The 19,164-nt window shown below is 44.9% G+C and overlaps 1 protein-coding gene across 8 annotated transcripts in view; it reads left to right on the top strand.

The window, feature by feature from the left end:
• DMD (dystrophin) overlaps nucleotides 1–19,164 on the top strand; it is a 7,616,828-nt gene that overhangs the window by 1,785,161 nt on the left and 5,812,503 nt on the right. For all 8 annotated transcript variants that reach the window (XM_069639082.1, XM_069639084.1, XM_069639079.1 and 5 more), the window contains one exon: nucleotides 4,119–4,238. In XM_069639082.1, coding sequence (XP_069495183.1) covers nucleotides 4,119–4,238 — 120 coding nt within the window. The remainder of the gene's footprint in view (nucleotides 1–4,118; nucleotides 4,239–19,164) is intronic.

The following is a 19,164-nucleotide window of genomic DNA, read 5'->3' on the forward strand; positions in this document are numbered from 1 at the left end:
TCCATAGTGCAGTGTGAATGAGGCAAGACCCTAGGGTGGGGTGCGAGAAGCCAGACCTCAAAGTGGGGTGGGAGAAAGGAGATCCAAGGTGAGGTGAACAAGATCAGACCCCAAGGAGGGGTGAGAGAAACAAGACCCCTAGGTGAATTGAGGAAAACCATACCCATGGCTGCATGAAACCCAAGAGCTGTCTCAAGGCCAAGGAAGCCTGGAACTTTCTTATAAAGAGTACCAGGGGTATCCTTCCTTTAGGGAGAAAGACATGGACCACCCGGTGCTCAAAACAGAGAAAAAGAGGTTCAGAGACAATTTTGTGGAGAAAGACTGAATAAAAAGACCATCCGCCTTAGACTGTGCACCAGGAGCAATGAGCCCTGTTGGAAAAGCAATACTAGGGCATGGATCCGAAACGAGTAACCAATCAATTGCAAGGAGCCAAGAGCCAAAGTGTATATTTTTGGGGACTTCTGTTTTGTTAATAGTTCTAAGGAAAGAGCTTTAGAGGTTAGTATAGGATTCTGGAAAGATGAGTTTTTTCTTTTTTCACAAGCACTCTTAGGATATTTCCTGTATTGAGTAGAACCTTAGACATAGCGACAGTTCACATTTGTGTTAAAAATATTTTAAAGGAAGTCAAATACACTGCCACCTTCTCTGTCTCCTGATTTTGACCTGCCACAGCATCCAAGGGAAGTCATAGTCCTAGATCAGATGTTAACACAACATAAATAAGTATAAAGAATGAATTTGATTTATAAAGAATTCTGCATAGTGCAAACCCCAGCATTCCATTATATTTAGTGTACAGGCAGATTCATGGGAAAGGTGATTCAAAAAGAGGATCGTTAACATTGTAGATGTTACAGGGGAGTAGGATATTTTCAGGCCAAAAATACATACCAGCTGAAAACCACACACACTGATTGAAAATGTGCACATGTAAGTATCTTGAAAACAATACACACACATGAATGAAAAGGTGCAAACTTAGATGTAGTCCAAGTCTCACACACGTCTACATACTGCAAGTAACCGATTCCTGTTTAGTGAAAGTCACACATATATGTTCATAGATGACTGCACCCATGTATTTTGAAAACACAATATGCACGTGGGTTCAGAACAGGTTAAATACTTGGAGCAATTTTGAATATAAACCATCAGAAGCCAAAATAACGTGACCATTGTCTACATTAAATAAATTACGTATAGCCAATGTATTAACTCCATTACACTTGCACAGGGGAGTTGATTGTTTGTAAACATATTTGAATAAATTAAACACACTTGCATCAATATGAAACAATATCACTGAGTTAAAATATTTTGCTTGTTAGGTGCTTATACAATAAGAAAATACTGTTTCAAAGCACACACAGGGCAAGGGAGGGAGCAGGAGTGGGAAATCCATTAAAAACGCAATATTTAAGAGCACAGGGAGGAAAAGGAAAAAGACGAACCTACTATGCCTTGTGAATATTAGGAATGTGCAAGTGCAGCATGGAAAAGGGAAGAGGAGGGAAGTGCTGGGGAGTCAGAGCTCACAGGTGAAGTACTATGAATGTTGAGTGCTACACAGCCTGGAGCCGCAACAGGTGTAAGTGCAGATCTCCAGGACGGAGGGTGTAAGTGACAGTGCAGTGGATAGACAGGAGCTGGGCCGATAGGGTGTGGGAGGTCAGGGCCCTGAGGATGAATAAGCCCAGGACAACAACTGCAGCAACTGTTGGATTAGCAGAGGAGAGAAGGCTTGAAATGCCAAACCTGTGTGCGCCATCTTATTAAATAAATAAAATATATATTATACACATGTTTGTAAGCAGAACTCCTCCATGTTGATGTCTGATTGGAATGCCTGAAACGAGTTTCCATTGCAAAGAAACCTTAGGCTCTATATAGACCAAATTGTATTCATCATTGCCCAAACAACCAAGTAGTCAAAAGAGTGTTCAACTGGAGAGCCATTCTAATACGCATATAATAATCACTTAGAGTTCGACTGGTGGTTATTCCAACCCTCTTTAACTACTTTCTTAACATAAATTAAGACTTGAAATTATTGCTGTGTGGATACTTGAACTTCCTGCCCACAATAGATATTTTGATACTAGTAAAACGCTGGTGTCAGCTTGCAGCATAAAGATTCAGTCAATGGCCTAATGCACTGCTTGCAGAGCATGACATTATACTGGCACGTGTTTTATTTTTTTATATTTTAGACAAAGAAAATACTACTCCACTAGATCTCTATCCATGTTGACCCATATGTAAAGGAAAAGAGCCACTGAATTTTAAACTCAATACCAGTGACAAACTCGAATTTCAGCATTTTTAAAAATAACTACGTGTGATAGGCAAAATAGATGATTATTTGGACTTGCAAGGAAAAGCAAATAATGATATTTCTAATCAATTTAAGATTAGCTTTCAAAGAATCGCCCAGCCTCAAACACAGCCACACTGTGACATCACTCATTACATCATCTATTACATCACTGATAACATTACATATAACATCACTGATTACATCTGTAATTTCATCAGACCTATCATTTATGATTTAGCTAATAAATTCTTTGATTAACTAAATAACAATTTAGACTATGGCCTTTGTCATGGCCAAGGCTGTCAACACAGTGCATGGTCGAAAGCCATGGCTAGTTGCTGGCTAGTGTTGTACAATATGCAGTGCGCACAGCCGAATGCCATACCTACTGGCCATGGCTGAAGGCCATAGATAGTGGACCCTTAATGTGTTACAATATACAGTGAGCATGGCTGGGACCACTGCCTATGGCCGAAGAGTAGCCGATGAGTGTTGTAAAATATACAGTGGCCATGGCTAGGGGTCTGCTACTGTTTGAAAATATACAGTGAGTACGGCCGAAGACCATGGGTACAGCCCCTTAATGTGTTATAATATACAGGAGGAATGGCTGAAGGGCGCCATTGCTAGTGTCTGGTTACTGCTGTACAATTTACAGTGGGCATAGCCAAAAGCTGTGGCCACTAGCCATGGCCCCTTAATGTGTTAAAATATACAATGGGCACGGCCAAAGGCCATGGCTAGTGGCCCCTTAATGTGTTAAACTATACAGTGGGCAATGGCCATAGCCGGTTAGTGTTGTGATCTAATCAGAGATTCCATCAGTGATGTCATAGATGGTGTAATTACTGATGTCATTGTTGATGTCATCATGGATATCATCTGCAATATCATCGTTGTGGTCATAGACTGCAAAACAGTGGGTGTGCAGTTAAGATGTCTTTAACTTAATTTCAAGTGTTTTGTTGAGGTAAGTTCTCACCTTAACGTCCCTGCAACTAAAGGTTTTTCCTTGAATGAACATATATAGTCATTCATACTGTATGACTCAAAGGTATAGGAAAGGACAAGTGAACATCCTAATAGGCTGCTGTAATCGGCAACAAGGTGATTGGAGGGAGGCCATGGTGAGCAGTGGGAGGAAAAGAGATGGATACAGGGGAGGGACACAATGGAGTGAGTTTGTATGCCCAAACATGGACTGCAAATATTATCGGGTCAGTGGCATTTTGGCTTGGAGACACGTCAAAAGTCAAAGGTTGTTTTTGCTAAAGTTTGCACAGCCTTCATATTCAAAGGCACGACAACCGTCATCATCCGTCTTTTGATGTCATGTAAACCACAGCATTGCTACCATGGGCCAGGCAATCCAATGACTGCTGTAGTGATAAATATTTAGGAAATGCACTCGACTTCATTTTTGCTGCATAAGTAATATATAATGCAGTAATCAGGTGTTTCGCTAATCTACAATCCAAGAACGATTCAGGGTTTACCAGCTCCTAGTCTAGTATATTTGCTGATCACATGTTGCAAAATATACCGTTAGTCTTTTGGCCTGCGGGTAAAACTTTGTGTTATTTAAAGATTGACGTCATGATATTTCAAGAACTATCTCCAATTGAAAGAAAATTGAATCCATCAAAACGCTGTATTTTTCCCAGTGTATCATTGCTGATGTCTGGATTCCAAAATAAAGACATACTACACATGTTTTCGTGAATATATGGTTATTTAATGCGACTGTATTTGCCAGGTAGCGTTTTCATTGTGTTCTTCCATTCTACGCTAGGTGTTGCAAGATGACTTGGAGCAGGAGCAGGTGCGAGTGAATTCGCTCACTCATATGGTGGTAGTGGTGGATGAAAACAGTGGAGACAAAGCTACTGCTGCACTGGAGGATCAACTTCAGGTAGGCAGTGGTTGGTGTATATGTCTAGCATCTTTACTCATCCAAACCACAGCACACTTAATACATCAACTTATACTGTTTACCAGTGAGCCACTCAATGAGGCTAGCTGTAGTTCTGTCTCAACATTTGGCAGGTGTGGGTCAATCATTGAAATCCCTTGATATTTGCTGTTCCTAAGATTGGTAATTAGTCTTCTGCCCGTTATCACATCTTGGCTGGGCTGGGCTCTGAGAGGGACTCGAGAAGGGATATGGGAATTTGACGGCAAAACAGAATCACACATGTGCATGAATGTGATACTGTACTCCGCACGAATTGCACTGTGGAGCCTGACAGAGCTCCCAAACAGCAGCGGAGGATCGAGGGGAAGGTGAATGTAGGGGACCAGAGTGAGTGAGTGTGGGTTACACAGATGGGACGCCCCTTCAAAAAGTGATACCACATGTCTAGATTGTGAAGGTTTATAAATGGGCACAGATCTGAAGGAAGCCAGATGCAGCCAGTCCTCAAAGGATCGGATTGGATGTTCCCGCTCAACACTCCTTAATCTGTAAATGAAGGTCAGGCCTCATCATGCCATAAATCATCAAGTGTGTTAGCATTCAACAAATGCTATGCATTTCCAGAAATGGTGAGAATCCTTGAAGAAGATTGCACAAGCGGTAAGCAGCATACATGATGGGATTTGTTTGGCATTAGTTTCTACATTAATACTGCACCAGCATCATTGGCCACCTGTAGATACCGGGCACATCACTCTTTGAAATCCAGATCACATTAACTGTACAGTATTATTTATTTTTATTTCACAGCACACGGTATTTTTAACGGTTTCACATTACATTTATGAGACAGGTTTTCCTCTGTGTAACCTTTATGCAGTAGCACTGCTGTAAGTCGAAGTTAATGGTTCGCTGATTTCACTCTTCACTGCAAACTGATAACAATTGGCCTTTTCAGCAAGTGCTCTACGGGCTTTGTGGCGGTCGGAGCCTTTCTTGTGCCTGGTTATGGAATTAAATTGACGATTAGATGAGATGTCCTACGACATAAAAGGCGCCATTATAATCCTGCAAGAAGTAGCAATTAATGTGGATGTCTGCAAAATTTGAAAAACTGCATGCACTGTCTTCTTTATACTTGTCTTTCCTTCAGAGATACAGCAATATGGAACTTGACCACAGATCATGCGTAGTCACTGCGTCAGTGCCCCTGCCATTCATTGACTTAACGCACACCACATGCAAACCTTCGACGAGCTTGGCGACACCGGGAATGACCGAAGACTTTTACCTGGTAGAAGTCCACAATCATGCTTTGCGCATTTCTCCGCTCTTAGTGCCTGGGGCAGATTTACGGCAAACCCATGCACAGGCGGTGGCCATCCACAAGGGGCAGTGTGGGTCCCCTGATATCAAATTACTCATTACTAATTCATTACAAACACAATGAATATAAATACAAATACAAACACTAGTGATGGACATAATAGAAAGACTTCTGTTCACTGCAGTGTACAGAAGTCTTTTTCTATGTGTTACAGATGTTACTTAAGCAATAGGCCCCAAGCAGGGTGGGCATTACCACTTCAGGTAATGCCCCAGGGCCCCAAGATACAGGCCTTAGTGAAGTGAGGGCCTTAACGAAGGCCCTGGGCATTACCACATGTGGTAATGCCGCCCCCTGCGAGGGGCCTATTGCTATTAGTACCCCGACCCCATAAGACAGGGGTACTAAAAGTATTTTCTTTTCTATTCTGAAACGCTCTGGTGTTTCAGAACAGAAAAAAAAAGTTAAAAAAATGGCCGCTGGGGAAGGGAAAACAAAGTTTGTTTTCACTTTCTATGGCGTCCATTGAAAAAAATAGAATAGAATGGTCGTCATGGAAGCGGGAGAAGAAACTACACCTAGTCACTTCCATCTTTCCGTGGCAGCCATTAAACAAAAGTAAAAAAGAAAATGACTGCCATGGAAAGTCTTCCTTTCCGTGATGGCCTGTCGCAGATCGGGAGCGGTGCGCTGGGGACACAAGTGTTCCCAGCGTGTCTGTTCCTGAAATGGACAGAAAATAAGGTGAGTGGGGGTGCGAGGGCAGGAGGGAACTCTGTGGATTGGGAATGTGGGAGGGGAAGACTTACCTCATTCCCTGGCAAGGGAAGATGGTGGCTGCCAGCCCTGAGGAGGCTGAAGGTGGCAGGATTACTGTCTGGTAACGCCCACGTTCTGAGCATCACCATTGACTAGGAGGCCGCCACATGCCCCTTGTCGAGTATTAATTGTCAGAAAACACTAGGTTTGGAAATGTTAAGGTAAGTATGGTAATCTTAAGGGTGAGCTAGAGTGAAGCAGGAAGGGAGAAGGGCTGAGCAAGGAATGCAGAAATTAACTAGGTTTATGAGGTTTTGGCTGAGATGAGCAAGGAAGCGTGGGTTGGTGGAGATGAGCAATGGGTGAGGCAGGGTGGGTAGGTGTAGGGTGCATATGGAAGGGTCGGTGAGCAGGATTAACTCCTAGCTGAAAGGATGAACTCTGTGCAAAGTTAACCTGTCACTTTCTACAAGGAAGGGTTCTTTCATTGGAACTCAGTCGAATTAGATGGAGCATGTTCCTTCTGTCCAGTCATGTCTAAGACCTGCTATTTAGATACCACACGCTGCGCACGTTGTAGCTCATGTGCGAATTTGGTCCCCTTCAGACGACACAGTCTGTATGCCTAAAATCAGCCTGTATGTAAAGACATCATCGTCTTTGCCCATGGGACACTGTAAAAATGTCATGCACAGGCACAAATCGGTTGAGCTATGCACGGCAGAGGAATTTATTCATCATCCAGAAGGGACGGTCCAGTTTCTTCAGCCATTACTTCACGTATTCCTGCTAGCGCACCTCCAGAGAAATGATTACCTGCAACTGCACTATTGCAAAGCACTCATAGTGTACATGATAGGCATGTACACAGTACACAGTGTACCGTTTTAGACATGTGTTTGTTCCTGGCTACTATAAGGACACTAGGATTGAGGAATAGCAGTGCCAGTGCACTCACGTGTTATTAAACAGTTCTCTGCCTCTGCACTGGAAAATCCTAAACTGTGCTTTCCCTATCGGAGAGATTGGAATGCACTCTCTTGCCATCTATCTCTGTCTTTTATTAGAATCTGAAAGGACTTTCTTTTAAAATATCACCACGCTCTTCACTACGATGGAAAATGACATAATTAACGTTGCCAAACAGTGCGCTCTTCACTTAACACAGTGGTACGTTATCTACTGTGACTTAATGAAAGTTCTTGGGGAGCGCCCAGGTCCCATCTTGGGTGTAAACATTGTTGTATCTCCCTACTTGGGACCGTTCCAGTTAGCCTTGGCTCTGAATTTGAATGGAAATTAACCCATCTCCCGGTCTAGCTAAGAGCAAATTCTAACACCTTGGAATTTCCAGGTGAGGTTACAGACACTGATCAGAACATAAATAACATCCTCCCTCACCATCATTCAGCTCTGAATGTGCCCACACTAAGATTTACATTCATTAATGTGGGCCTATTGGTGTATCCCTTCCCAACCTCATTAGTCTTGTTGCAGTAATGTTTAGTTAACAAACCTTCTCGCTTGTAACAATATTCTGCTACTTGTACACCTGAGCAATCAACCCAGATGCTTATTTATGAGCTCTCAAACTCTTCACACCCATGTATTTATTTTTTTAAACTTTATTTTTGGAATTTGCACAAACAGTGGCATAAACAATAAAGCAAAGAAATAACAGAAAACCCAAAATGGTAGTTGCAGTGTTATTATGTTCCCTCCCCCGCCCAAGCTCCTCCCCGTTGTTTAGTTTGATTCATAACTCCAGTTATCGCCAAGAGATCCGGGCTGTATATTGGCCTCTGTTAGCCTGTCAGAACTTATATGTTCTGCTGTCACTGCTCCCGCCTTCACCGGAATCAACATTCAGTCAGTCTGGGATAGCAGGTAATTCACATAAGGTCCCCAGATGTCTGGTGGGCGAGCGTGGAGAGTCAGTGTCTTGATGAAATCTATTTCCACATCGTGGTAGTACGTCGCGTCCTGCTGCCACTGTTTTTTAGTTGGTGAAGGTCCTCTACCCCAGGACATGACAATCCGTCGTGCCAACACCAGCAACAGGCCATTTAATCTTCTTGCCGCAGGTTGCAAGTCACAAGTGCATCCGAGCATGGTTACTGTGCGGCACCTCTTAATTTGTTCTCCAATGATTGTTGACGTTGTGGTCAGCACGTCATCCCTGAATTGGCTGATATATGGACACTCCCAGGCCAGAGGGAGGAAGTCTGCTGGGTTAGTGTTACATCATTCTCACTCCGGGGAGGTAGACTCGTTGTGTCGGTGAAGCCTGCTCGGGTTGAGGTACGTTTGATGGAGGAAGTGGAAGTGTATCAACTTGTATCTTGAGTTCAGGGCCACCTTTTGTGTCTGTCTTTGAATGTAGGCCCCGTCTACATCGCTGATGGGACCTGCTAGTGTTTTTTCCCCTCTCCTTTTGGGGCAAGTGGTTGAGGGGCCATGGTTAGCAGTTCTTTGTAGATCCTTGATACCAGCTTTTCTTCCCCTTGTGCGAGGATCACTTTGTGTAGCAGTTGCCATGTGGGCAGCCGAGCGGGAAACGTGGTGAACAGCAATCCGAAAGCATGCCAGAGTCTAAAATACACAAAGATGTCCAATGAAGTGATTGGGCTGCATTCTCTGACTTGTTGGAGTGACATAAACGTATCTTCTATGAACCAATCGTCGATTGTAGTGATCTGTAACTTGTCTGCGAGCTGCAGGTATACTTTTTCGGTGGTGATCGGCATTCTGGGTATGAACTTCGCGGGGAGCAGGAGGGGAAGTATCTATCTGCGATGCCATGTCTATGTGCGATTCACCTCCAGACTCCGTATGTGGTTAAAACGATGTTCAGCGTTTTTGATGGCACTGATAGTTCCCCTGCTACTACCACTCTCAGCAGATTGGGGGTCACCAGGGCTCTTTCGATCTGAACATGCGGCCGTACAAACTGAGTCGTGTAACAGTGGCTTAGGAATTGTGCCTGCACCGCCCAATAATAGCGTTCCATGTCGGGGAGAGCAGGACCACCTCTAGCAATGAGTTGAATCAGGACAAAGTGTGCCACTCTAGCCGGTTTGCCTGCCCAGATCAATTCTAAAATGAGAATGCAGAGTCTTCGGCAGAAGCATTGTGGCAGCAGCAGAGGTATATCTACTAACAGGTACAATAGTTTAGGGAGTATGACCATTGAGGCTCGACCCCATAGTGTCAGAGGTAGGTGTTTCCATCGGGTTTCTTTCTCAGTCAGTAAGGCCGTGGTTCTGCCGTAGTTGTCGCAGAAAATGTTGTTGTGATTGTTGGACATCATGATTCTGAGATATCTGGCTCTGGTTGTTTCCCATCGAAATTGGAAGTCATCATCAAATTCAAATGTCCCAGACGTCAACAGGAGTATTACCGATTTGCTATTGTTGATTCGTAACCCATAGAAGGCACCGAATTTGAGGACTTCCCTCATCACTGGAATAAAGTTGGATCGCTGATTAGGAGAGCCACGTCATCTGTGTAGAGGGATAGGATTAGTTTATGTGGCCCAATGGAGATGTCCATGTATTTGGATCTGAGATTAGTTGCGTTTCCATGGCTAGAGCAAACAGCAGCACCAACAGGGGACAGCCCTGCCTGGTGCCTCTCTTTTGCTCGATGGGGTCAGATCTTGTGGACCCAAGTGTAATATATGTCTGGGGATTCTTGTACAGGAGTGAGACTAACCTGAGGAAGTATGCCCCAAGGCCCATTTTCCAGAGTACGGTGAAGAGGTAAGGCCATTTGACCGAGTCGAATGCCTTTTCGGCATTGAGCAGGACAGCTATGGCTTGCGTCGAAGGGTCCAGTGCTTCCATGACACCAAACATCTGGCGGATACCATTATCCATATGTCTACCAGGTTATACGTTTCACATGTTTTGTGGATTTGCAGGCTCGCCTTTGTGATCTGTCCAACGTGTGTGCTCGACCTGTCTAAAACAGGGTCTAAAACAGTGTTAAGGTCTACCCCGCAGATTATCGTGGTGTTGTGGACTGCGAGGCATTGCATCACCCAATCAAAGGAATTGTTGTCATCAACGTTCGGGCCGTAAGAGTTCACCAAGACTATGCTGGCGCCTGCTAGGATATCGTGGATTATCAGTGCTCTACCTTCGGTATCATTTGAGACTGTTAACAGCTTGAAGTTTGTTCTTATTTATTAGGATATCAACTCCTCTAAAATATGATGAGAAGGAAGAGTACTAGCGGTGAGACCTTCCCCTGGGGGCCCACCGATTCTCTGAGGCGTGGGTAAGATGGGTCTCTTGGATGAGGGCAATGTCCACCTTATTTCGCTTTAGATAGAGGGAGATCCTCCTGGTTTTGGCTGGGTTATTGGCTCCTCTGACGTTGCATGTGATTAGCTTGAATACGTAGCAGAATTGAAGTATTGAAGCAGGTTCTTGTATGATTGTGGTGGTGCTTGCCGAATGGAGATATATGAAAAAAATGTGTCTCGTGGGCATTTGTGGGGGGGCGGGTGGACGGTAATGGTCGGGTCCTCATCCACTGCAACTTTCAAAACTTGATTTCTTTCCCTCCTTTTTCCCTCCCCGTCGGGCAACGCCCAATCTGCCCGACAAAAATCCCACCCCCCTTGATAGAAGATAAATGAACAGTGTTGAGCTTGGGGCACTAGTACTTCCCAAGAGCAGTTTCCCCCATACGTTTACTTGGATAACGTGGGCTTGTGCGTCAGCTCAAGGCCTGTGAGTGGTCGACTGATGATCCACCACTGTGGCATCAAGGGGGTTCTCGTCCGCCTCAATCTCTCCTCTGTGGGTTTGGGTTGTCCCGTAAGGGACGGCAGCCAATTCCATCTAGAAAGGTATTGGCATCTTCAGGGAAGTTGAATAATTGGGCCCTGTCAGCATGCAGGATTCTCAATTTGCAGAGGAACAACATTGAGTACACCAGACGTCCCTCTCGTAAACTGCGTTTCACCACAGCAAAGGCCTTCCATGACGCCTGCACTGTTGGCAAAAAGTTGGGGAAGATTTGGATCTTGTCCCCGTCGTATTGAACATCGCCTTTTTCTCTGGCCATCTTGAGGATGGTGTCGCAATCTCTGTAGTTGAGTAGCTTTGCAATGATGGGGCGTGGTGCAGCCCCCAGGACTGGGCGGTTGGACGGCATGCTGTGCGCACTCTCAGCAACGAATAGTTGGGAGAATGCAGATGGCCCAAAGAGGTCCCTACACAGCTTTACGACAAACTCGTCCATCTTCGCTGAAGGCTGTTGTTCTCCCACCCCTACTATCCTGATATTACAGCAGGTGCGCCCTTCTAAGTCCTCATTTTTGTCAGCCACCGCCTTCATCTGCCTCTCCAGTGCCGTCACCCTGGTCGTTAATGATGATGTATTGTCGTCCAGGTCTGAGACCCTCTGGTCCACCGTGTTGTCCAGATGATGTTGGAGCTGGTCTACTTTGGATGAGAGCGCATCTAATTTAGAATCAAGGTTGCCTATACCTGCTTTGAGTTCAAGAAGGATTTCACGGATATCAAAGGCGTGAGGTTGTACAGGGTCTTCCTCTCGTTCAATGGAAGCCATTGTAGCTGGCGATTGGTTTTGTTGCTTGGGATTTTTAACTATAGCTCCAGTTTCAAAGGTTAGTTTCTTCTGTGCTTTGTCAGTATTCCCCATTTTATGCGCAGTGTTGACAGTGAGACCGTATGTGGCCAGCAAACTATAGGTAGCCTCTTTGGGTTAGCAAATCTGGGGCTGTCAGAATGGCCTTTCCTGGAGGGCCTAGCGACAGGTTGATTATTGCTGACTGGGGTCCGTGACTAGGGGGTATCGTGGCTGTGTGCGAGCAATGGTTTTGTGCTCTTGAAGAGGATGACTTCCTATTAAGTGGACCACCGGGGATGGCTGAACACAGCTAGCTTTACAAGCCATAGCTGGGACTGCCAGCGGGGGCAGCCCAGGCTGGGGGTGGCCAGTGTTTATGTGCTTGTCCACTTTGTGCAGACTTTATCTAATTCCTGAGACCGGTCATTAGCGTGAGGAGCACTGTTTCTGCAGTGAGGTTTTTCACGAGCAGGCTTCGACTGTGCCCTGAGGTCGTGAATTGCCGAGAGCCTGGGTCTTGGATTACACTAATGAGGAGGCGCTGATTTTGCCGATACCTGGGCAGGTGCGATGTCCGACCGGGGCTGGCTCATGGGCTTAGTGACCATGCTGGGTGGTGAGCAGGCAGCAGTCTTATCCCTTTGCCGCCCTTGGGGAGCAAATGCATCTGGTTCTTGTGTGGCGGAGCGGTCGGGTCACACTGTGGGGGGCCTGGCAGGTGGAGAAGGGTGGGGCTGTGACTCTTAGGCATTTTCAGCCCCACTGGACTGTATCAGTGGCCACTCCATTCCCAGGCCCTGCCTGCCGGAGGTGCCGTGAGGTTTGCTATTGGAGGGGGCTGTTCCCAGGTATGTTGAGGTCTTTTGTTACTGCATATCTTGTGCGCTGTGGGGGCCTCGGTTAGAGGGCCCAGTGCGCTGGGTTGCTGGGGAAATGTGGTTCGTTGAGTGAGCTGTTGGGCCGTAGCTGGCGTTAGGTTTACCCTGAGAGAGCTAGTGTGGCTCGCGGCGGCACTGTGGGAGCTTTGCTAGCTTTGTTCACCCGTGAGTCTGGGGCTGAGCTTCCCCTGCGGACCTTTGGCAGAGTGCTCAGGTGAGCAGAGTATACATGATGTACCTGTTGTGTGAGCAATCACCGGGCCTGTATTCTCTACAATGCAGAGTTCGCTAAGGCGTTCCCATGTATGCAGCTACGGCCGGACTGCCCCGGTGGTGCTCCCGCCTCACGGTGCTCCGCTGATGTGGTGTCTGTTTTGGAGGCATCCGATCGGGTCCGTTGCTGGTTTTCAGCCGGGCCTTCCTTCTGCCAGTCGTTTTGGTGATGCAGAGCCTCCACCGCGGTGGGATGGCCCAAGGGGTGCTGGATTGTGTAGTGCCTCTACCAGCTTCCCGCAGCTTCCTTTCCCCTGCTCTGCCCCCGCTGCTCACGATGTTCAGTCTGCCAGGTTCAGCCGGGCACAGTGTGAAGGGCTGTTGTGGGCTGTGGACGTGGCTGGCTAATCTGAGTTCCCCCTCAGGCTTCCCCTGACTGAACTCTCAGTGAGGGCCGCTATTGGGGAGTGGATGTTCACCAGGCGAGGGGTCATACAGGAACTTGCCTCAGCAGCTGTGGATGGCGCCTTTGGTGCTGGTTGGGGCTGTGGCAACTGCTCTGTTCGAGGATGGTGTGCTGGAGCGCGTTGCACAGGGTGTCCTCGTGGCCACGGCCGGTTCTCACACTGCTAGGTTTTGGCCAGTCTGCGCTGTCACCTATGGGCTGACTGCTCTCTCTGGCTGCCTCAGGGTTTTTTCAGTTATACCCGCTGCGGGGAGTTGAGTGAGCACACTACAAGCACAATATTCAGCAGGATATTCAGGGGCTCTGCATAGAGCTCGCTAAGAAGCTGCCATCTTGGCTGGCTATCTAGCGCCTTCTCTGCACACCCATTTATGAGGCTGTGGCCAAAGCACACAACAGATGAATAGATGGAGAGGGAGAAAGGTAGAGAAGCAAAATTGGAATCACATAACACTTAATGGTTTGTTCGTCATTTTATCAATATACTGGAGTCACAAATGACCACGTTATAAAAAGAAATAACTTTTCTTTACATATCAAATCCTTAATTAATTCTCAACTCCATCAATAATAACCATATTGTTTTAACACATCTTTTCACCATCAGATGACCCTCAAATTGCCTCTTTATTGGAACAGAAAATCAATTATATTTGGTTGAGGATGATAAGTCACATCACCGTGCTCAATCAATCTACAATGCCCCAAATGTGGGTTTCAACCCATGTGAGTGTTTTGACACGAAGAGTTCAGTATAACCCATCATGGGCTCAGTTTAAATCACTATTCACTGTAATGCTATGAAAAACACTGCAAAACCAGCTCTCTGGTTCATGAACCTAAAGTTTAGATCAATATAGTAACCCACATAAGCCAATATACTTTCATCACATGTAATGCAAGCACACTTCTACTGCATTTAAATAAAAGAACACCATATTTTAGAGTACATCATTCAAGTCAACAACACCCATTGCAAATAAGGTGTCCTTCAAAGGCAAACACCCCCTGTAATTAGGTCTCAGAGCCTGTAAGAATTTGATTATCATCTACACTTTTATTTCGGGATCCTTGACTATGTCGTAGTAGGATTTTTACCGCACTGGGCACACCAGATTTTCAACAGTATATGTTGTAAACTGAATAAGCCACACAAGGTGGAGCGGAGATGAACAATAAGAAATCAAAAAATATGAAGGTGGGGCACAAAGATTGCAACAATTCAGAAGAACAATGTGGTTAGTGGCCTCAAAGACGAATGGGATTATTGCTTAGAATAAAATAAAGGAGATCAGCCACAGACCAAAGGAAGGTTAAAAAAGTAAATGCGTTGTTACCCCTCCAGAATAGGCAAAAGGGCTGGCTAAGGTGCATTCCCCCAGTAGCACAGTTTCGGCATATAAAACTGCCCAATATGGCATTAAAGGTGAAAGTCTAATGGAGCCACTGATCCGGAGTCAAACTTGGCAATGACTACGGCATACCTTTATAAAGGCGCTAGCAAAGACAAGGAAGGTCTGCCACACTCGACGGGCATAACAACGGTGGCCCGGCGTAAGCGATCAGAATTTAGGGGAAACATTGGCTGTAGTCCAAAATTCGAAAATTGCTATCCGAAAGTGGACGAAGTAGAAGAATCTGTCAGAGGAAAGGTGAATCTCACTGTACAATGCTTCTTTGAAAAAGGACTCCTGAGGCAGGTAAAACAGAAGGAAGACAATTGCGGATGGGGGTGGTTACCCAGCGCGATCCCAATCTACTTAAGAGCAAGACCGAGGTTCTGATGAACCCTCCCTGACAATTTATAGCTGGAATTGTAGCGGCCACAAGTCATTTTTATGTACTGACTCAAATAATTTTATAGAGGGGGAGCCAAATGCCTCTACCGAAAATCCTACCCCTATCTTGCCTATATGTTGGGAACTGGAAATTGTGACAAGCAAAACACCAGTAATGATGCCTATAACACGGAAAGCCTTTGAGACAAGGTATCCATTGAGAAAACCGTTCTTCATGTATCCTCGGAGAGCTGACAGCCTCTTAGGCGAAGTTCTGGAAGAAGTGTAAAGATGAATTAAAGAGGAGATTGGTGATGTCACATGAAGCAAATACGACGTGCCAAGAAGAGATGCCAAGATAGAAGGTGAATCAACCTTATAGTATCTGTTGACGAAATAAAGAGTCAAGTAAATTTCATGTTCGGAATGAAAATTACATGTGCAAAGAACACTGAAAGAAGGCATAAATCGCTTTATAACTGTACAGATGCTGCAATGCAAGTAGACTAAGTACCCATGAAGGCTGGCTTTACTTAGTGAACAGAATGCAGGCAGTGCCCCATTATATATAAATATATATATATATATATATATATATATATATATATATATGTGTGTGTATAGAATCTGGATGTTCCACGTCACATTTTAGCAAGCCAGGACCTGAGTAGCAAAAGGGCTGAAAGTGTGTGGCGCAGAAGAGAAAACCAGCTGAAGATGGAGGAAGAATTGAGAAAGCTTGTCTGGTCCAGTGTCTAGGATTGAGGCAGCCAAGAAACTGGTTATCTATTCAAGAAGATACAATGAACGTGCGAAGCGAGGTGAGCACTGTGTTGAGGTGCAATTGAAAAACACTATGAGTGCAAAGTTTTATTCATTTAATAGTATTAAATATGAAGAAGGATTTAAACACAGTCTCCTGTCACATGTGGTAGATGGAAATCGACTTTGGGCACGCTACATCGGGAGTGTAGATAAGAATGGACTTGCACTCCCTTCTATTCTCAGGTGCAGTTATACTTTGCAATGCCGAGTTCAAAGACAATTCTAACAGCAGACAGCAGGTGTGATGATAGACAATGGGCTAATTGGGTGGCGAGGCATGGTCAAGTCCACCCACAAGCACATGTGGTACCAGCTTGCATGCTGCTAGCGAGTGGAATATTCCAGAAGGGTACAAGCATTCCAACCAATCATAGAGGGCCACATGGCAAAGAGCCCCTATAGTTTGAGAACCAATGAAATGTCGTGTATTTGATGATAATGAAGATGACTTGCACTAAGGGTGGGCATAGCTGTCCACCTGACTATAGAGACCCAATCAAAATCCTATTCTCCATAGAAAGTATACCTAGATGTTCCCCGCAGACCAGCCACAATCCCAGAAAGGTTTTCTTTGTATGCCACGTAGTATGACGTCAATGTGTTTTTGCTATAAAAGTGCATTTTTTCATGTAAAACATTTAGAGATATTCTCTGAGACGTCCGTTGATGTCCATTGTACTCCCTGTTTTAGACAATTGATATTAAAACAGCAAAAGTTTTGCCAACTTCCTGAGTCAGTCTTATTATTGATGTAAGAGTAAATTCTGCATCCCCATCCATCCCATAAAGTGTTACCTCGCTTAAAGGGCCTACGGGTTCACTTTGTTTATGGGGCCAGATGTTATCTTCTTGCAGGAGACTTGACTAAGGCAGCCACCTAATTTAGAAGGATAAACGTCCTTCGTGAATAATGCAAAGAAGGGCCCCTGTTGGTAGCAGTAAAAAAGGAGTGGCCCAGGTCTATCCATCACAACAAAACAATTTTAGAAGCGCCGATGATTCTAAATGTAATTGATATTTGTGGGGCCGATAAGGTTAATTTCCTTCTAATTAACATCTATTTTAATCTGCGACCTAGTTGTTTCAAAAAGTGTCCAATGAGATTGAAAATGTCAATCTGCAATAGGAGAATGAAATTGAAGGAGGCCTAGTTGTTCTAGGAGGGGATTTCAACTGTAGTTGCAGGGTCATACTAGGAGAGCTAGGTGAGCTGGTTGACAGGGCGACTGTAGGTAGGGCCACTGGGGTATCTAGCCAGCCAATATAGCGAAGGAATGGACCCAGTTTCTTGTGAGGTGTGATTTTATTCAATCCAATCTATTGTGGGATGGGCGGCTAAAAGACACAGCGACCTGGGCAAATGCATTTTGTTCTGCAACTATTGATTGCATCTTTACTAGGAATATACCTTACAAGGCCATACATGATATGGAAATTCTGCAAACCAACCATAGTGACCTGCCCTGCTTTTTCTAATGCTGATGACATTAGCTCCTAGGGAGTTTATTGAATCTTAGAAATTGGCACACTAATGGGAGGATCTAAGCCATGATGACCCATTAGGGGCCTTTATTTCCACATGCCTTCAATGACCTGCTGGACAGACTAGGATTTGTGGGGGAATCTGTCCAGGGAAGTACTGCTAGGCCATTGATAGAAGGCCGTGGTCATGAATATGACGAAGAGGTGAGCGAAAGGATGCGTTTCTTAGCTAGAGAAATTAGAAGGGTAAAAAAGATCTACGTGTTAGGATAAAGCTGAGGAGAAAAATGTCATAACGCTCACCAAGCAGAAATATAGATTATGTAGGCTACATCAACTGGTACAAAAATACACTGGGAAGTTGGTGGATCTTAAACCAAAAAAGTAGACTTCAATCTGTGGTACAATCCTCTGCCATGGTCGAGGAAGATTGGGTAGAGTTCCACAAGACTAAGTTTAGTGATCGACCGGGACAACACACTGATGTGAAGTCAGCAAGTGCCCAAAGGATGTGGTGGGACGTGAACTTTGAGAAGGAACATCTAGAACTGATTAGTAATCTCCATAACTCCTGTGTGAGCAGCCCAGACGGTTTTACTAATGCTGTCATGAAAAATAATCTGCACCTTTGGATGGATATTCTGGTGACTTTATTCAGGCAGGTAGCATGAATGGCAACATGTCCCCAATCTTGTCATAGATCCATTCTGATACTCATCTTTAAAAAGGGTGGCAGGGCGTCCACAGGGAGCTATTGACCCATCTCTCTAATCAATATGACCTCCAAGGTCTTTGCCTCAATAGTACTCAGAGAATTGAGATCATGGGCAGAGAAGACCAATCGTCTCCATCTGATCCAAACAGCGTTTAGAAGTGGTTGAGCACCCTGCAGAGCGGGATGATTCTCCGAGCTGATTCTATGATTCTATGATTCTACAACACACATTGACAAGGTCTTTTAAATTGATTAATCTGCTATAGGCATTGCAGGTTACATTTCTCTTCCTCTTTATGATTGAGAGGGCTTTACTCCTGCCATCCTTGGTTTCCTTCCAAGAATCCCTTCTTAGGAAAGTGGTATCCCTTTTGATGTATAATTGCCTTTCTTTGGCTTAGGCAATGCTGATCATAATCTTCTTTTACCAGGGATCTTCTTTTTCGTAAATCCCAATCACTTTGTTTGAATATGCTTCTCTTTTGGCTTGTACAATGCTAAGTACAATATTCATTTACACTCAGGTTATATATTGTCCCCTTTTGGCTTTGAAAATGGTGGTTACAATATTATTTAATTCCATCTCTCTTAAAATAAGATTTGCGCCCAAATTGTTTCAATTCAATAGTTCTTGATTCAAAATCTTTCTTTGCAGCCAGTGGTCTGTTTTGGAGTTCCCCTGGATTACCTGACAACGTCCAACTCACTGATATTTCTGTGCATCTCTGCTGGACCCGCTGCTTCATGTTTTTCCTTTGTCTGGTTTTCACAGGTGTCTGACAGCTCCGTTAGTGTTTATGTTACTAGCACCTCCTGTATTTGGAGTTCTCTCTGCTCTGCTCATAACTCTGTTGAACGCCACACACCGGAGCAGCA

Source organism: Ambystoma mexicanum, chromosome 7q (assembly GCF_040938575.1).
Source record: "Ambystoma mexicanum isolate Mex_15411 chromosome 7q, UKY_AmexF1_1, whole genome shotgun sequence".
In the NCBI taxonomy this organism is placed as follows: Eukaryota; Metazoa; Chordata; class Amphibia; order Caudata; family Ambystomatidae; genus Ambystoma; species Ambystoma mexicanum.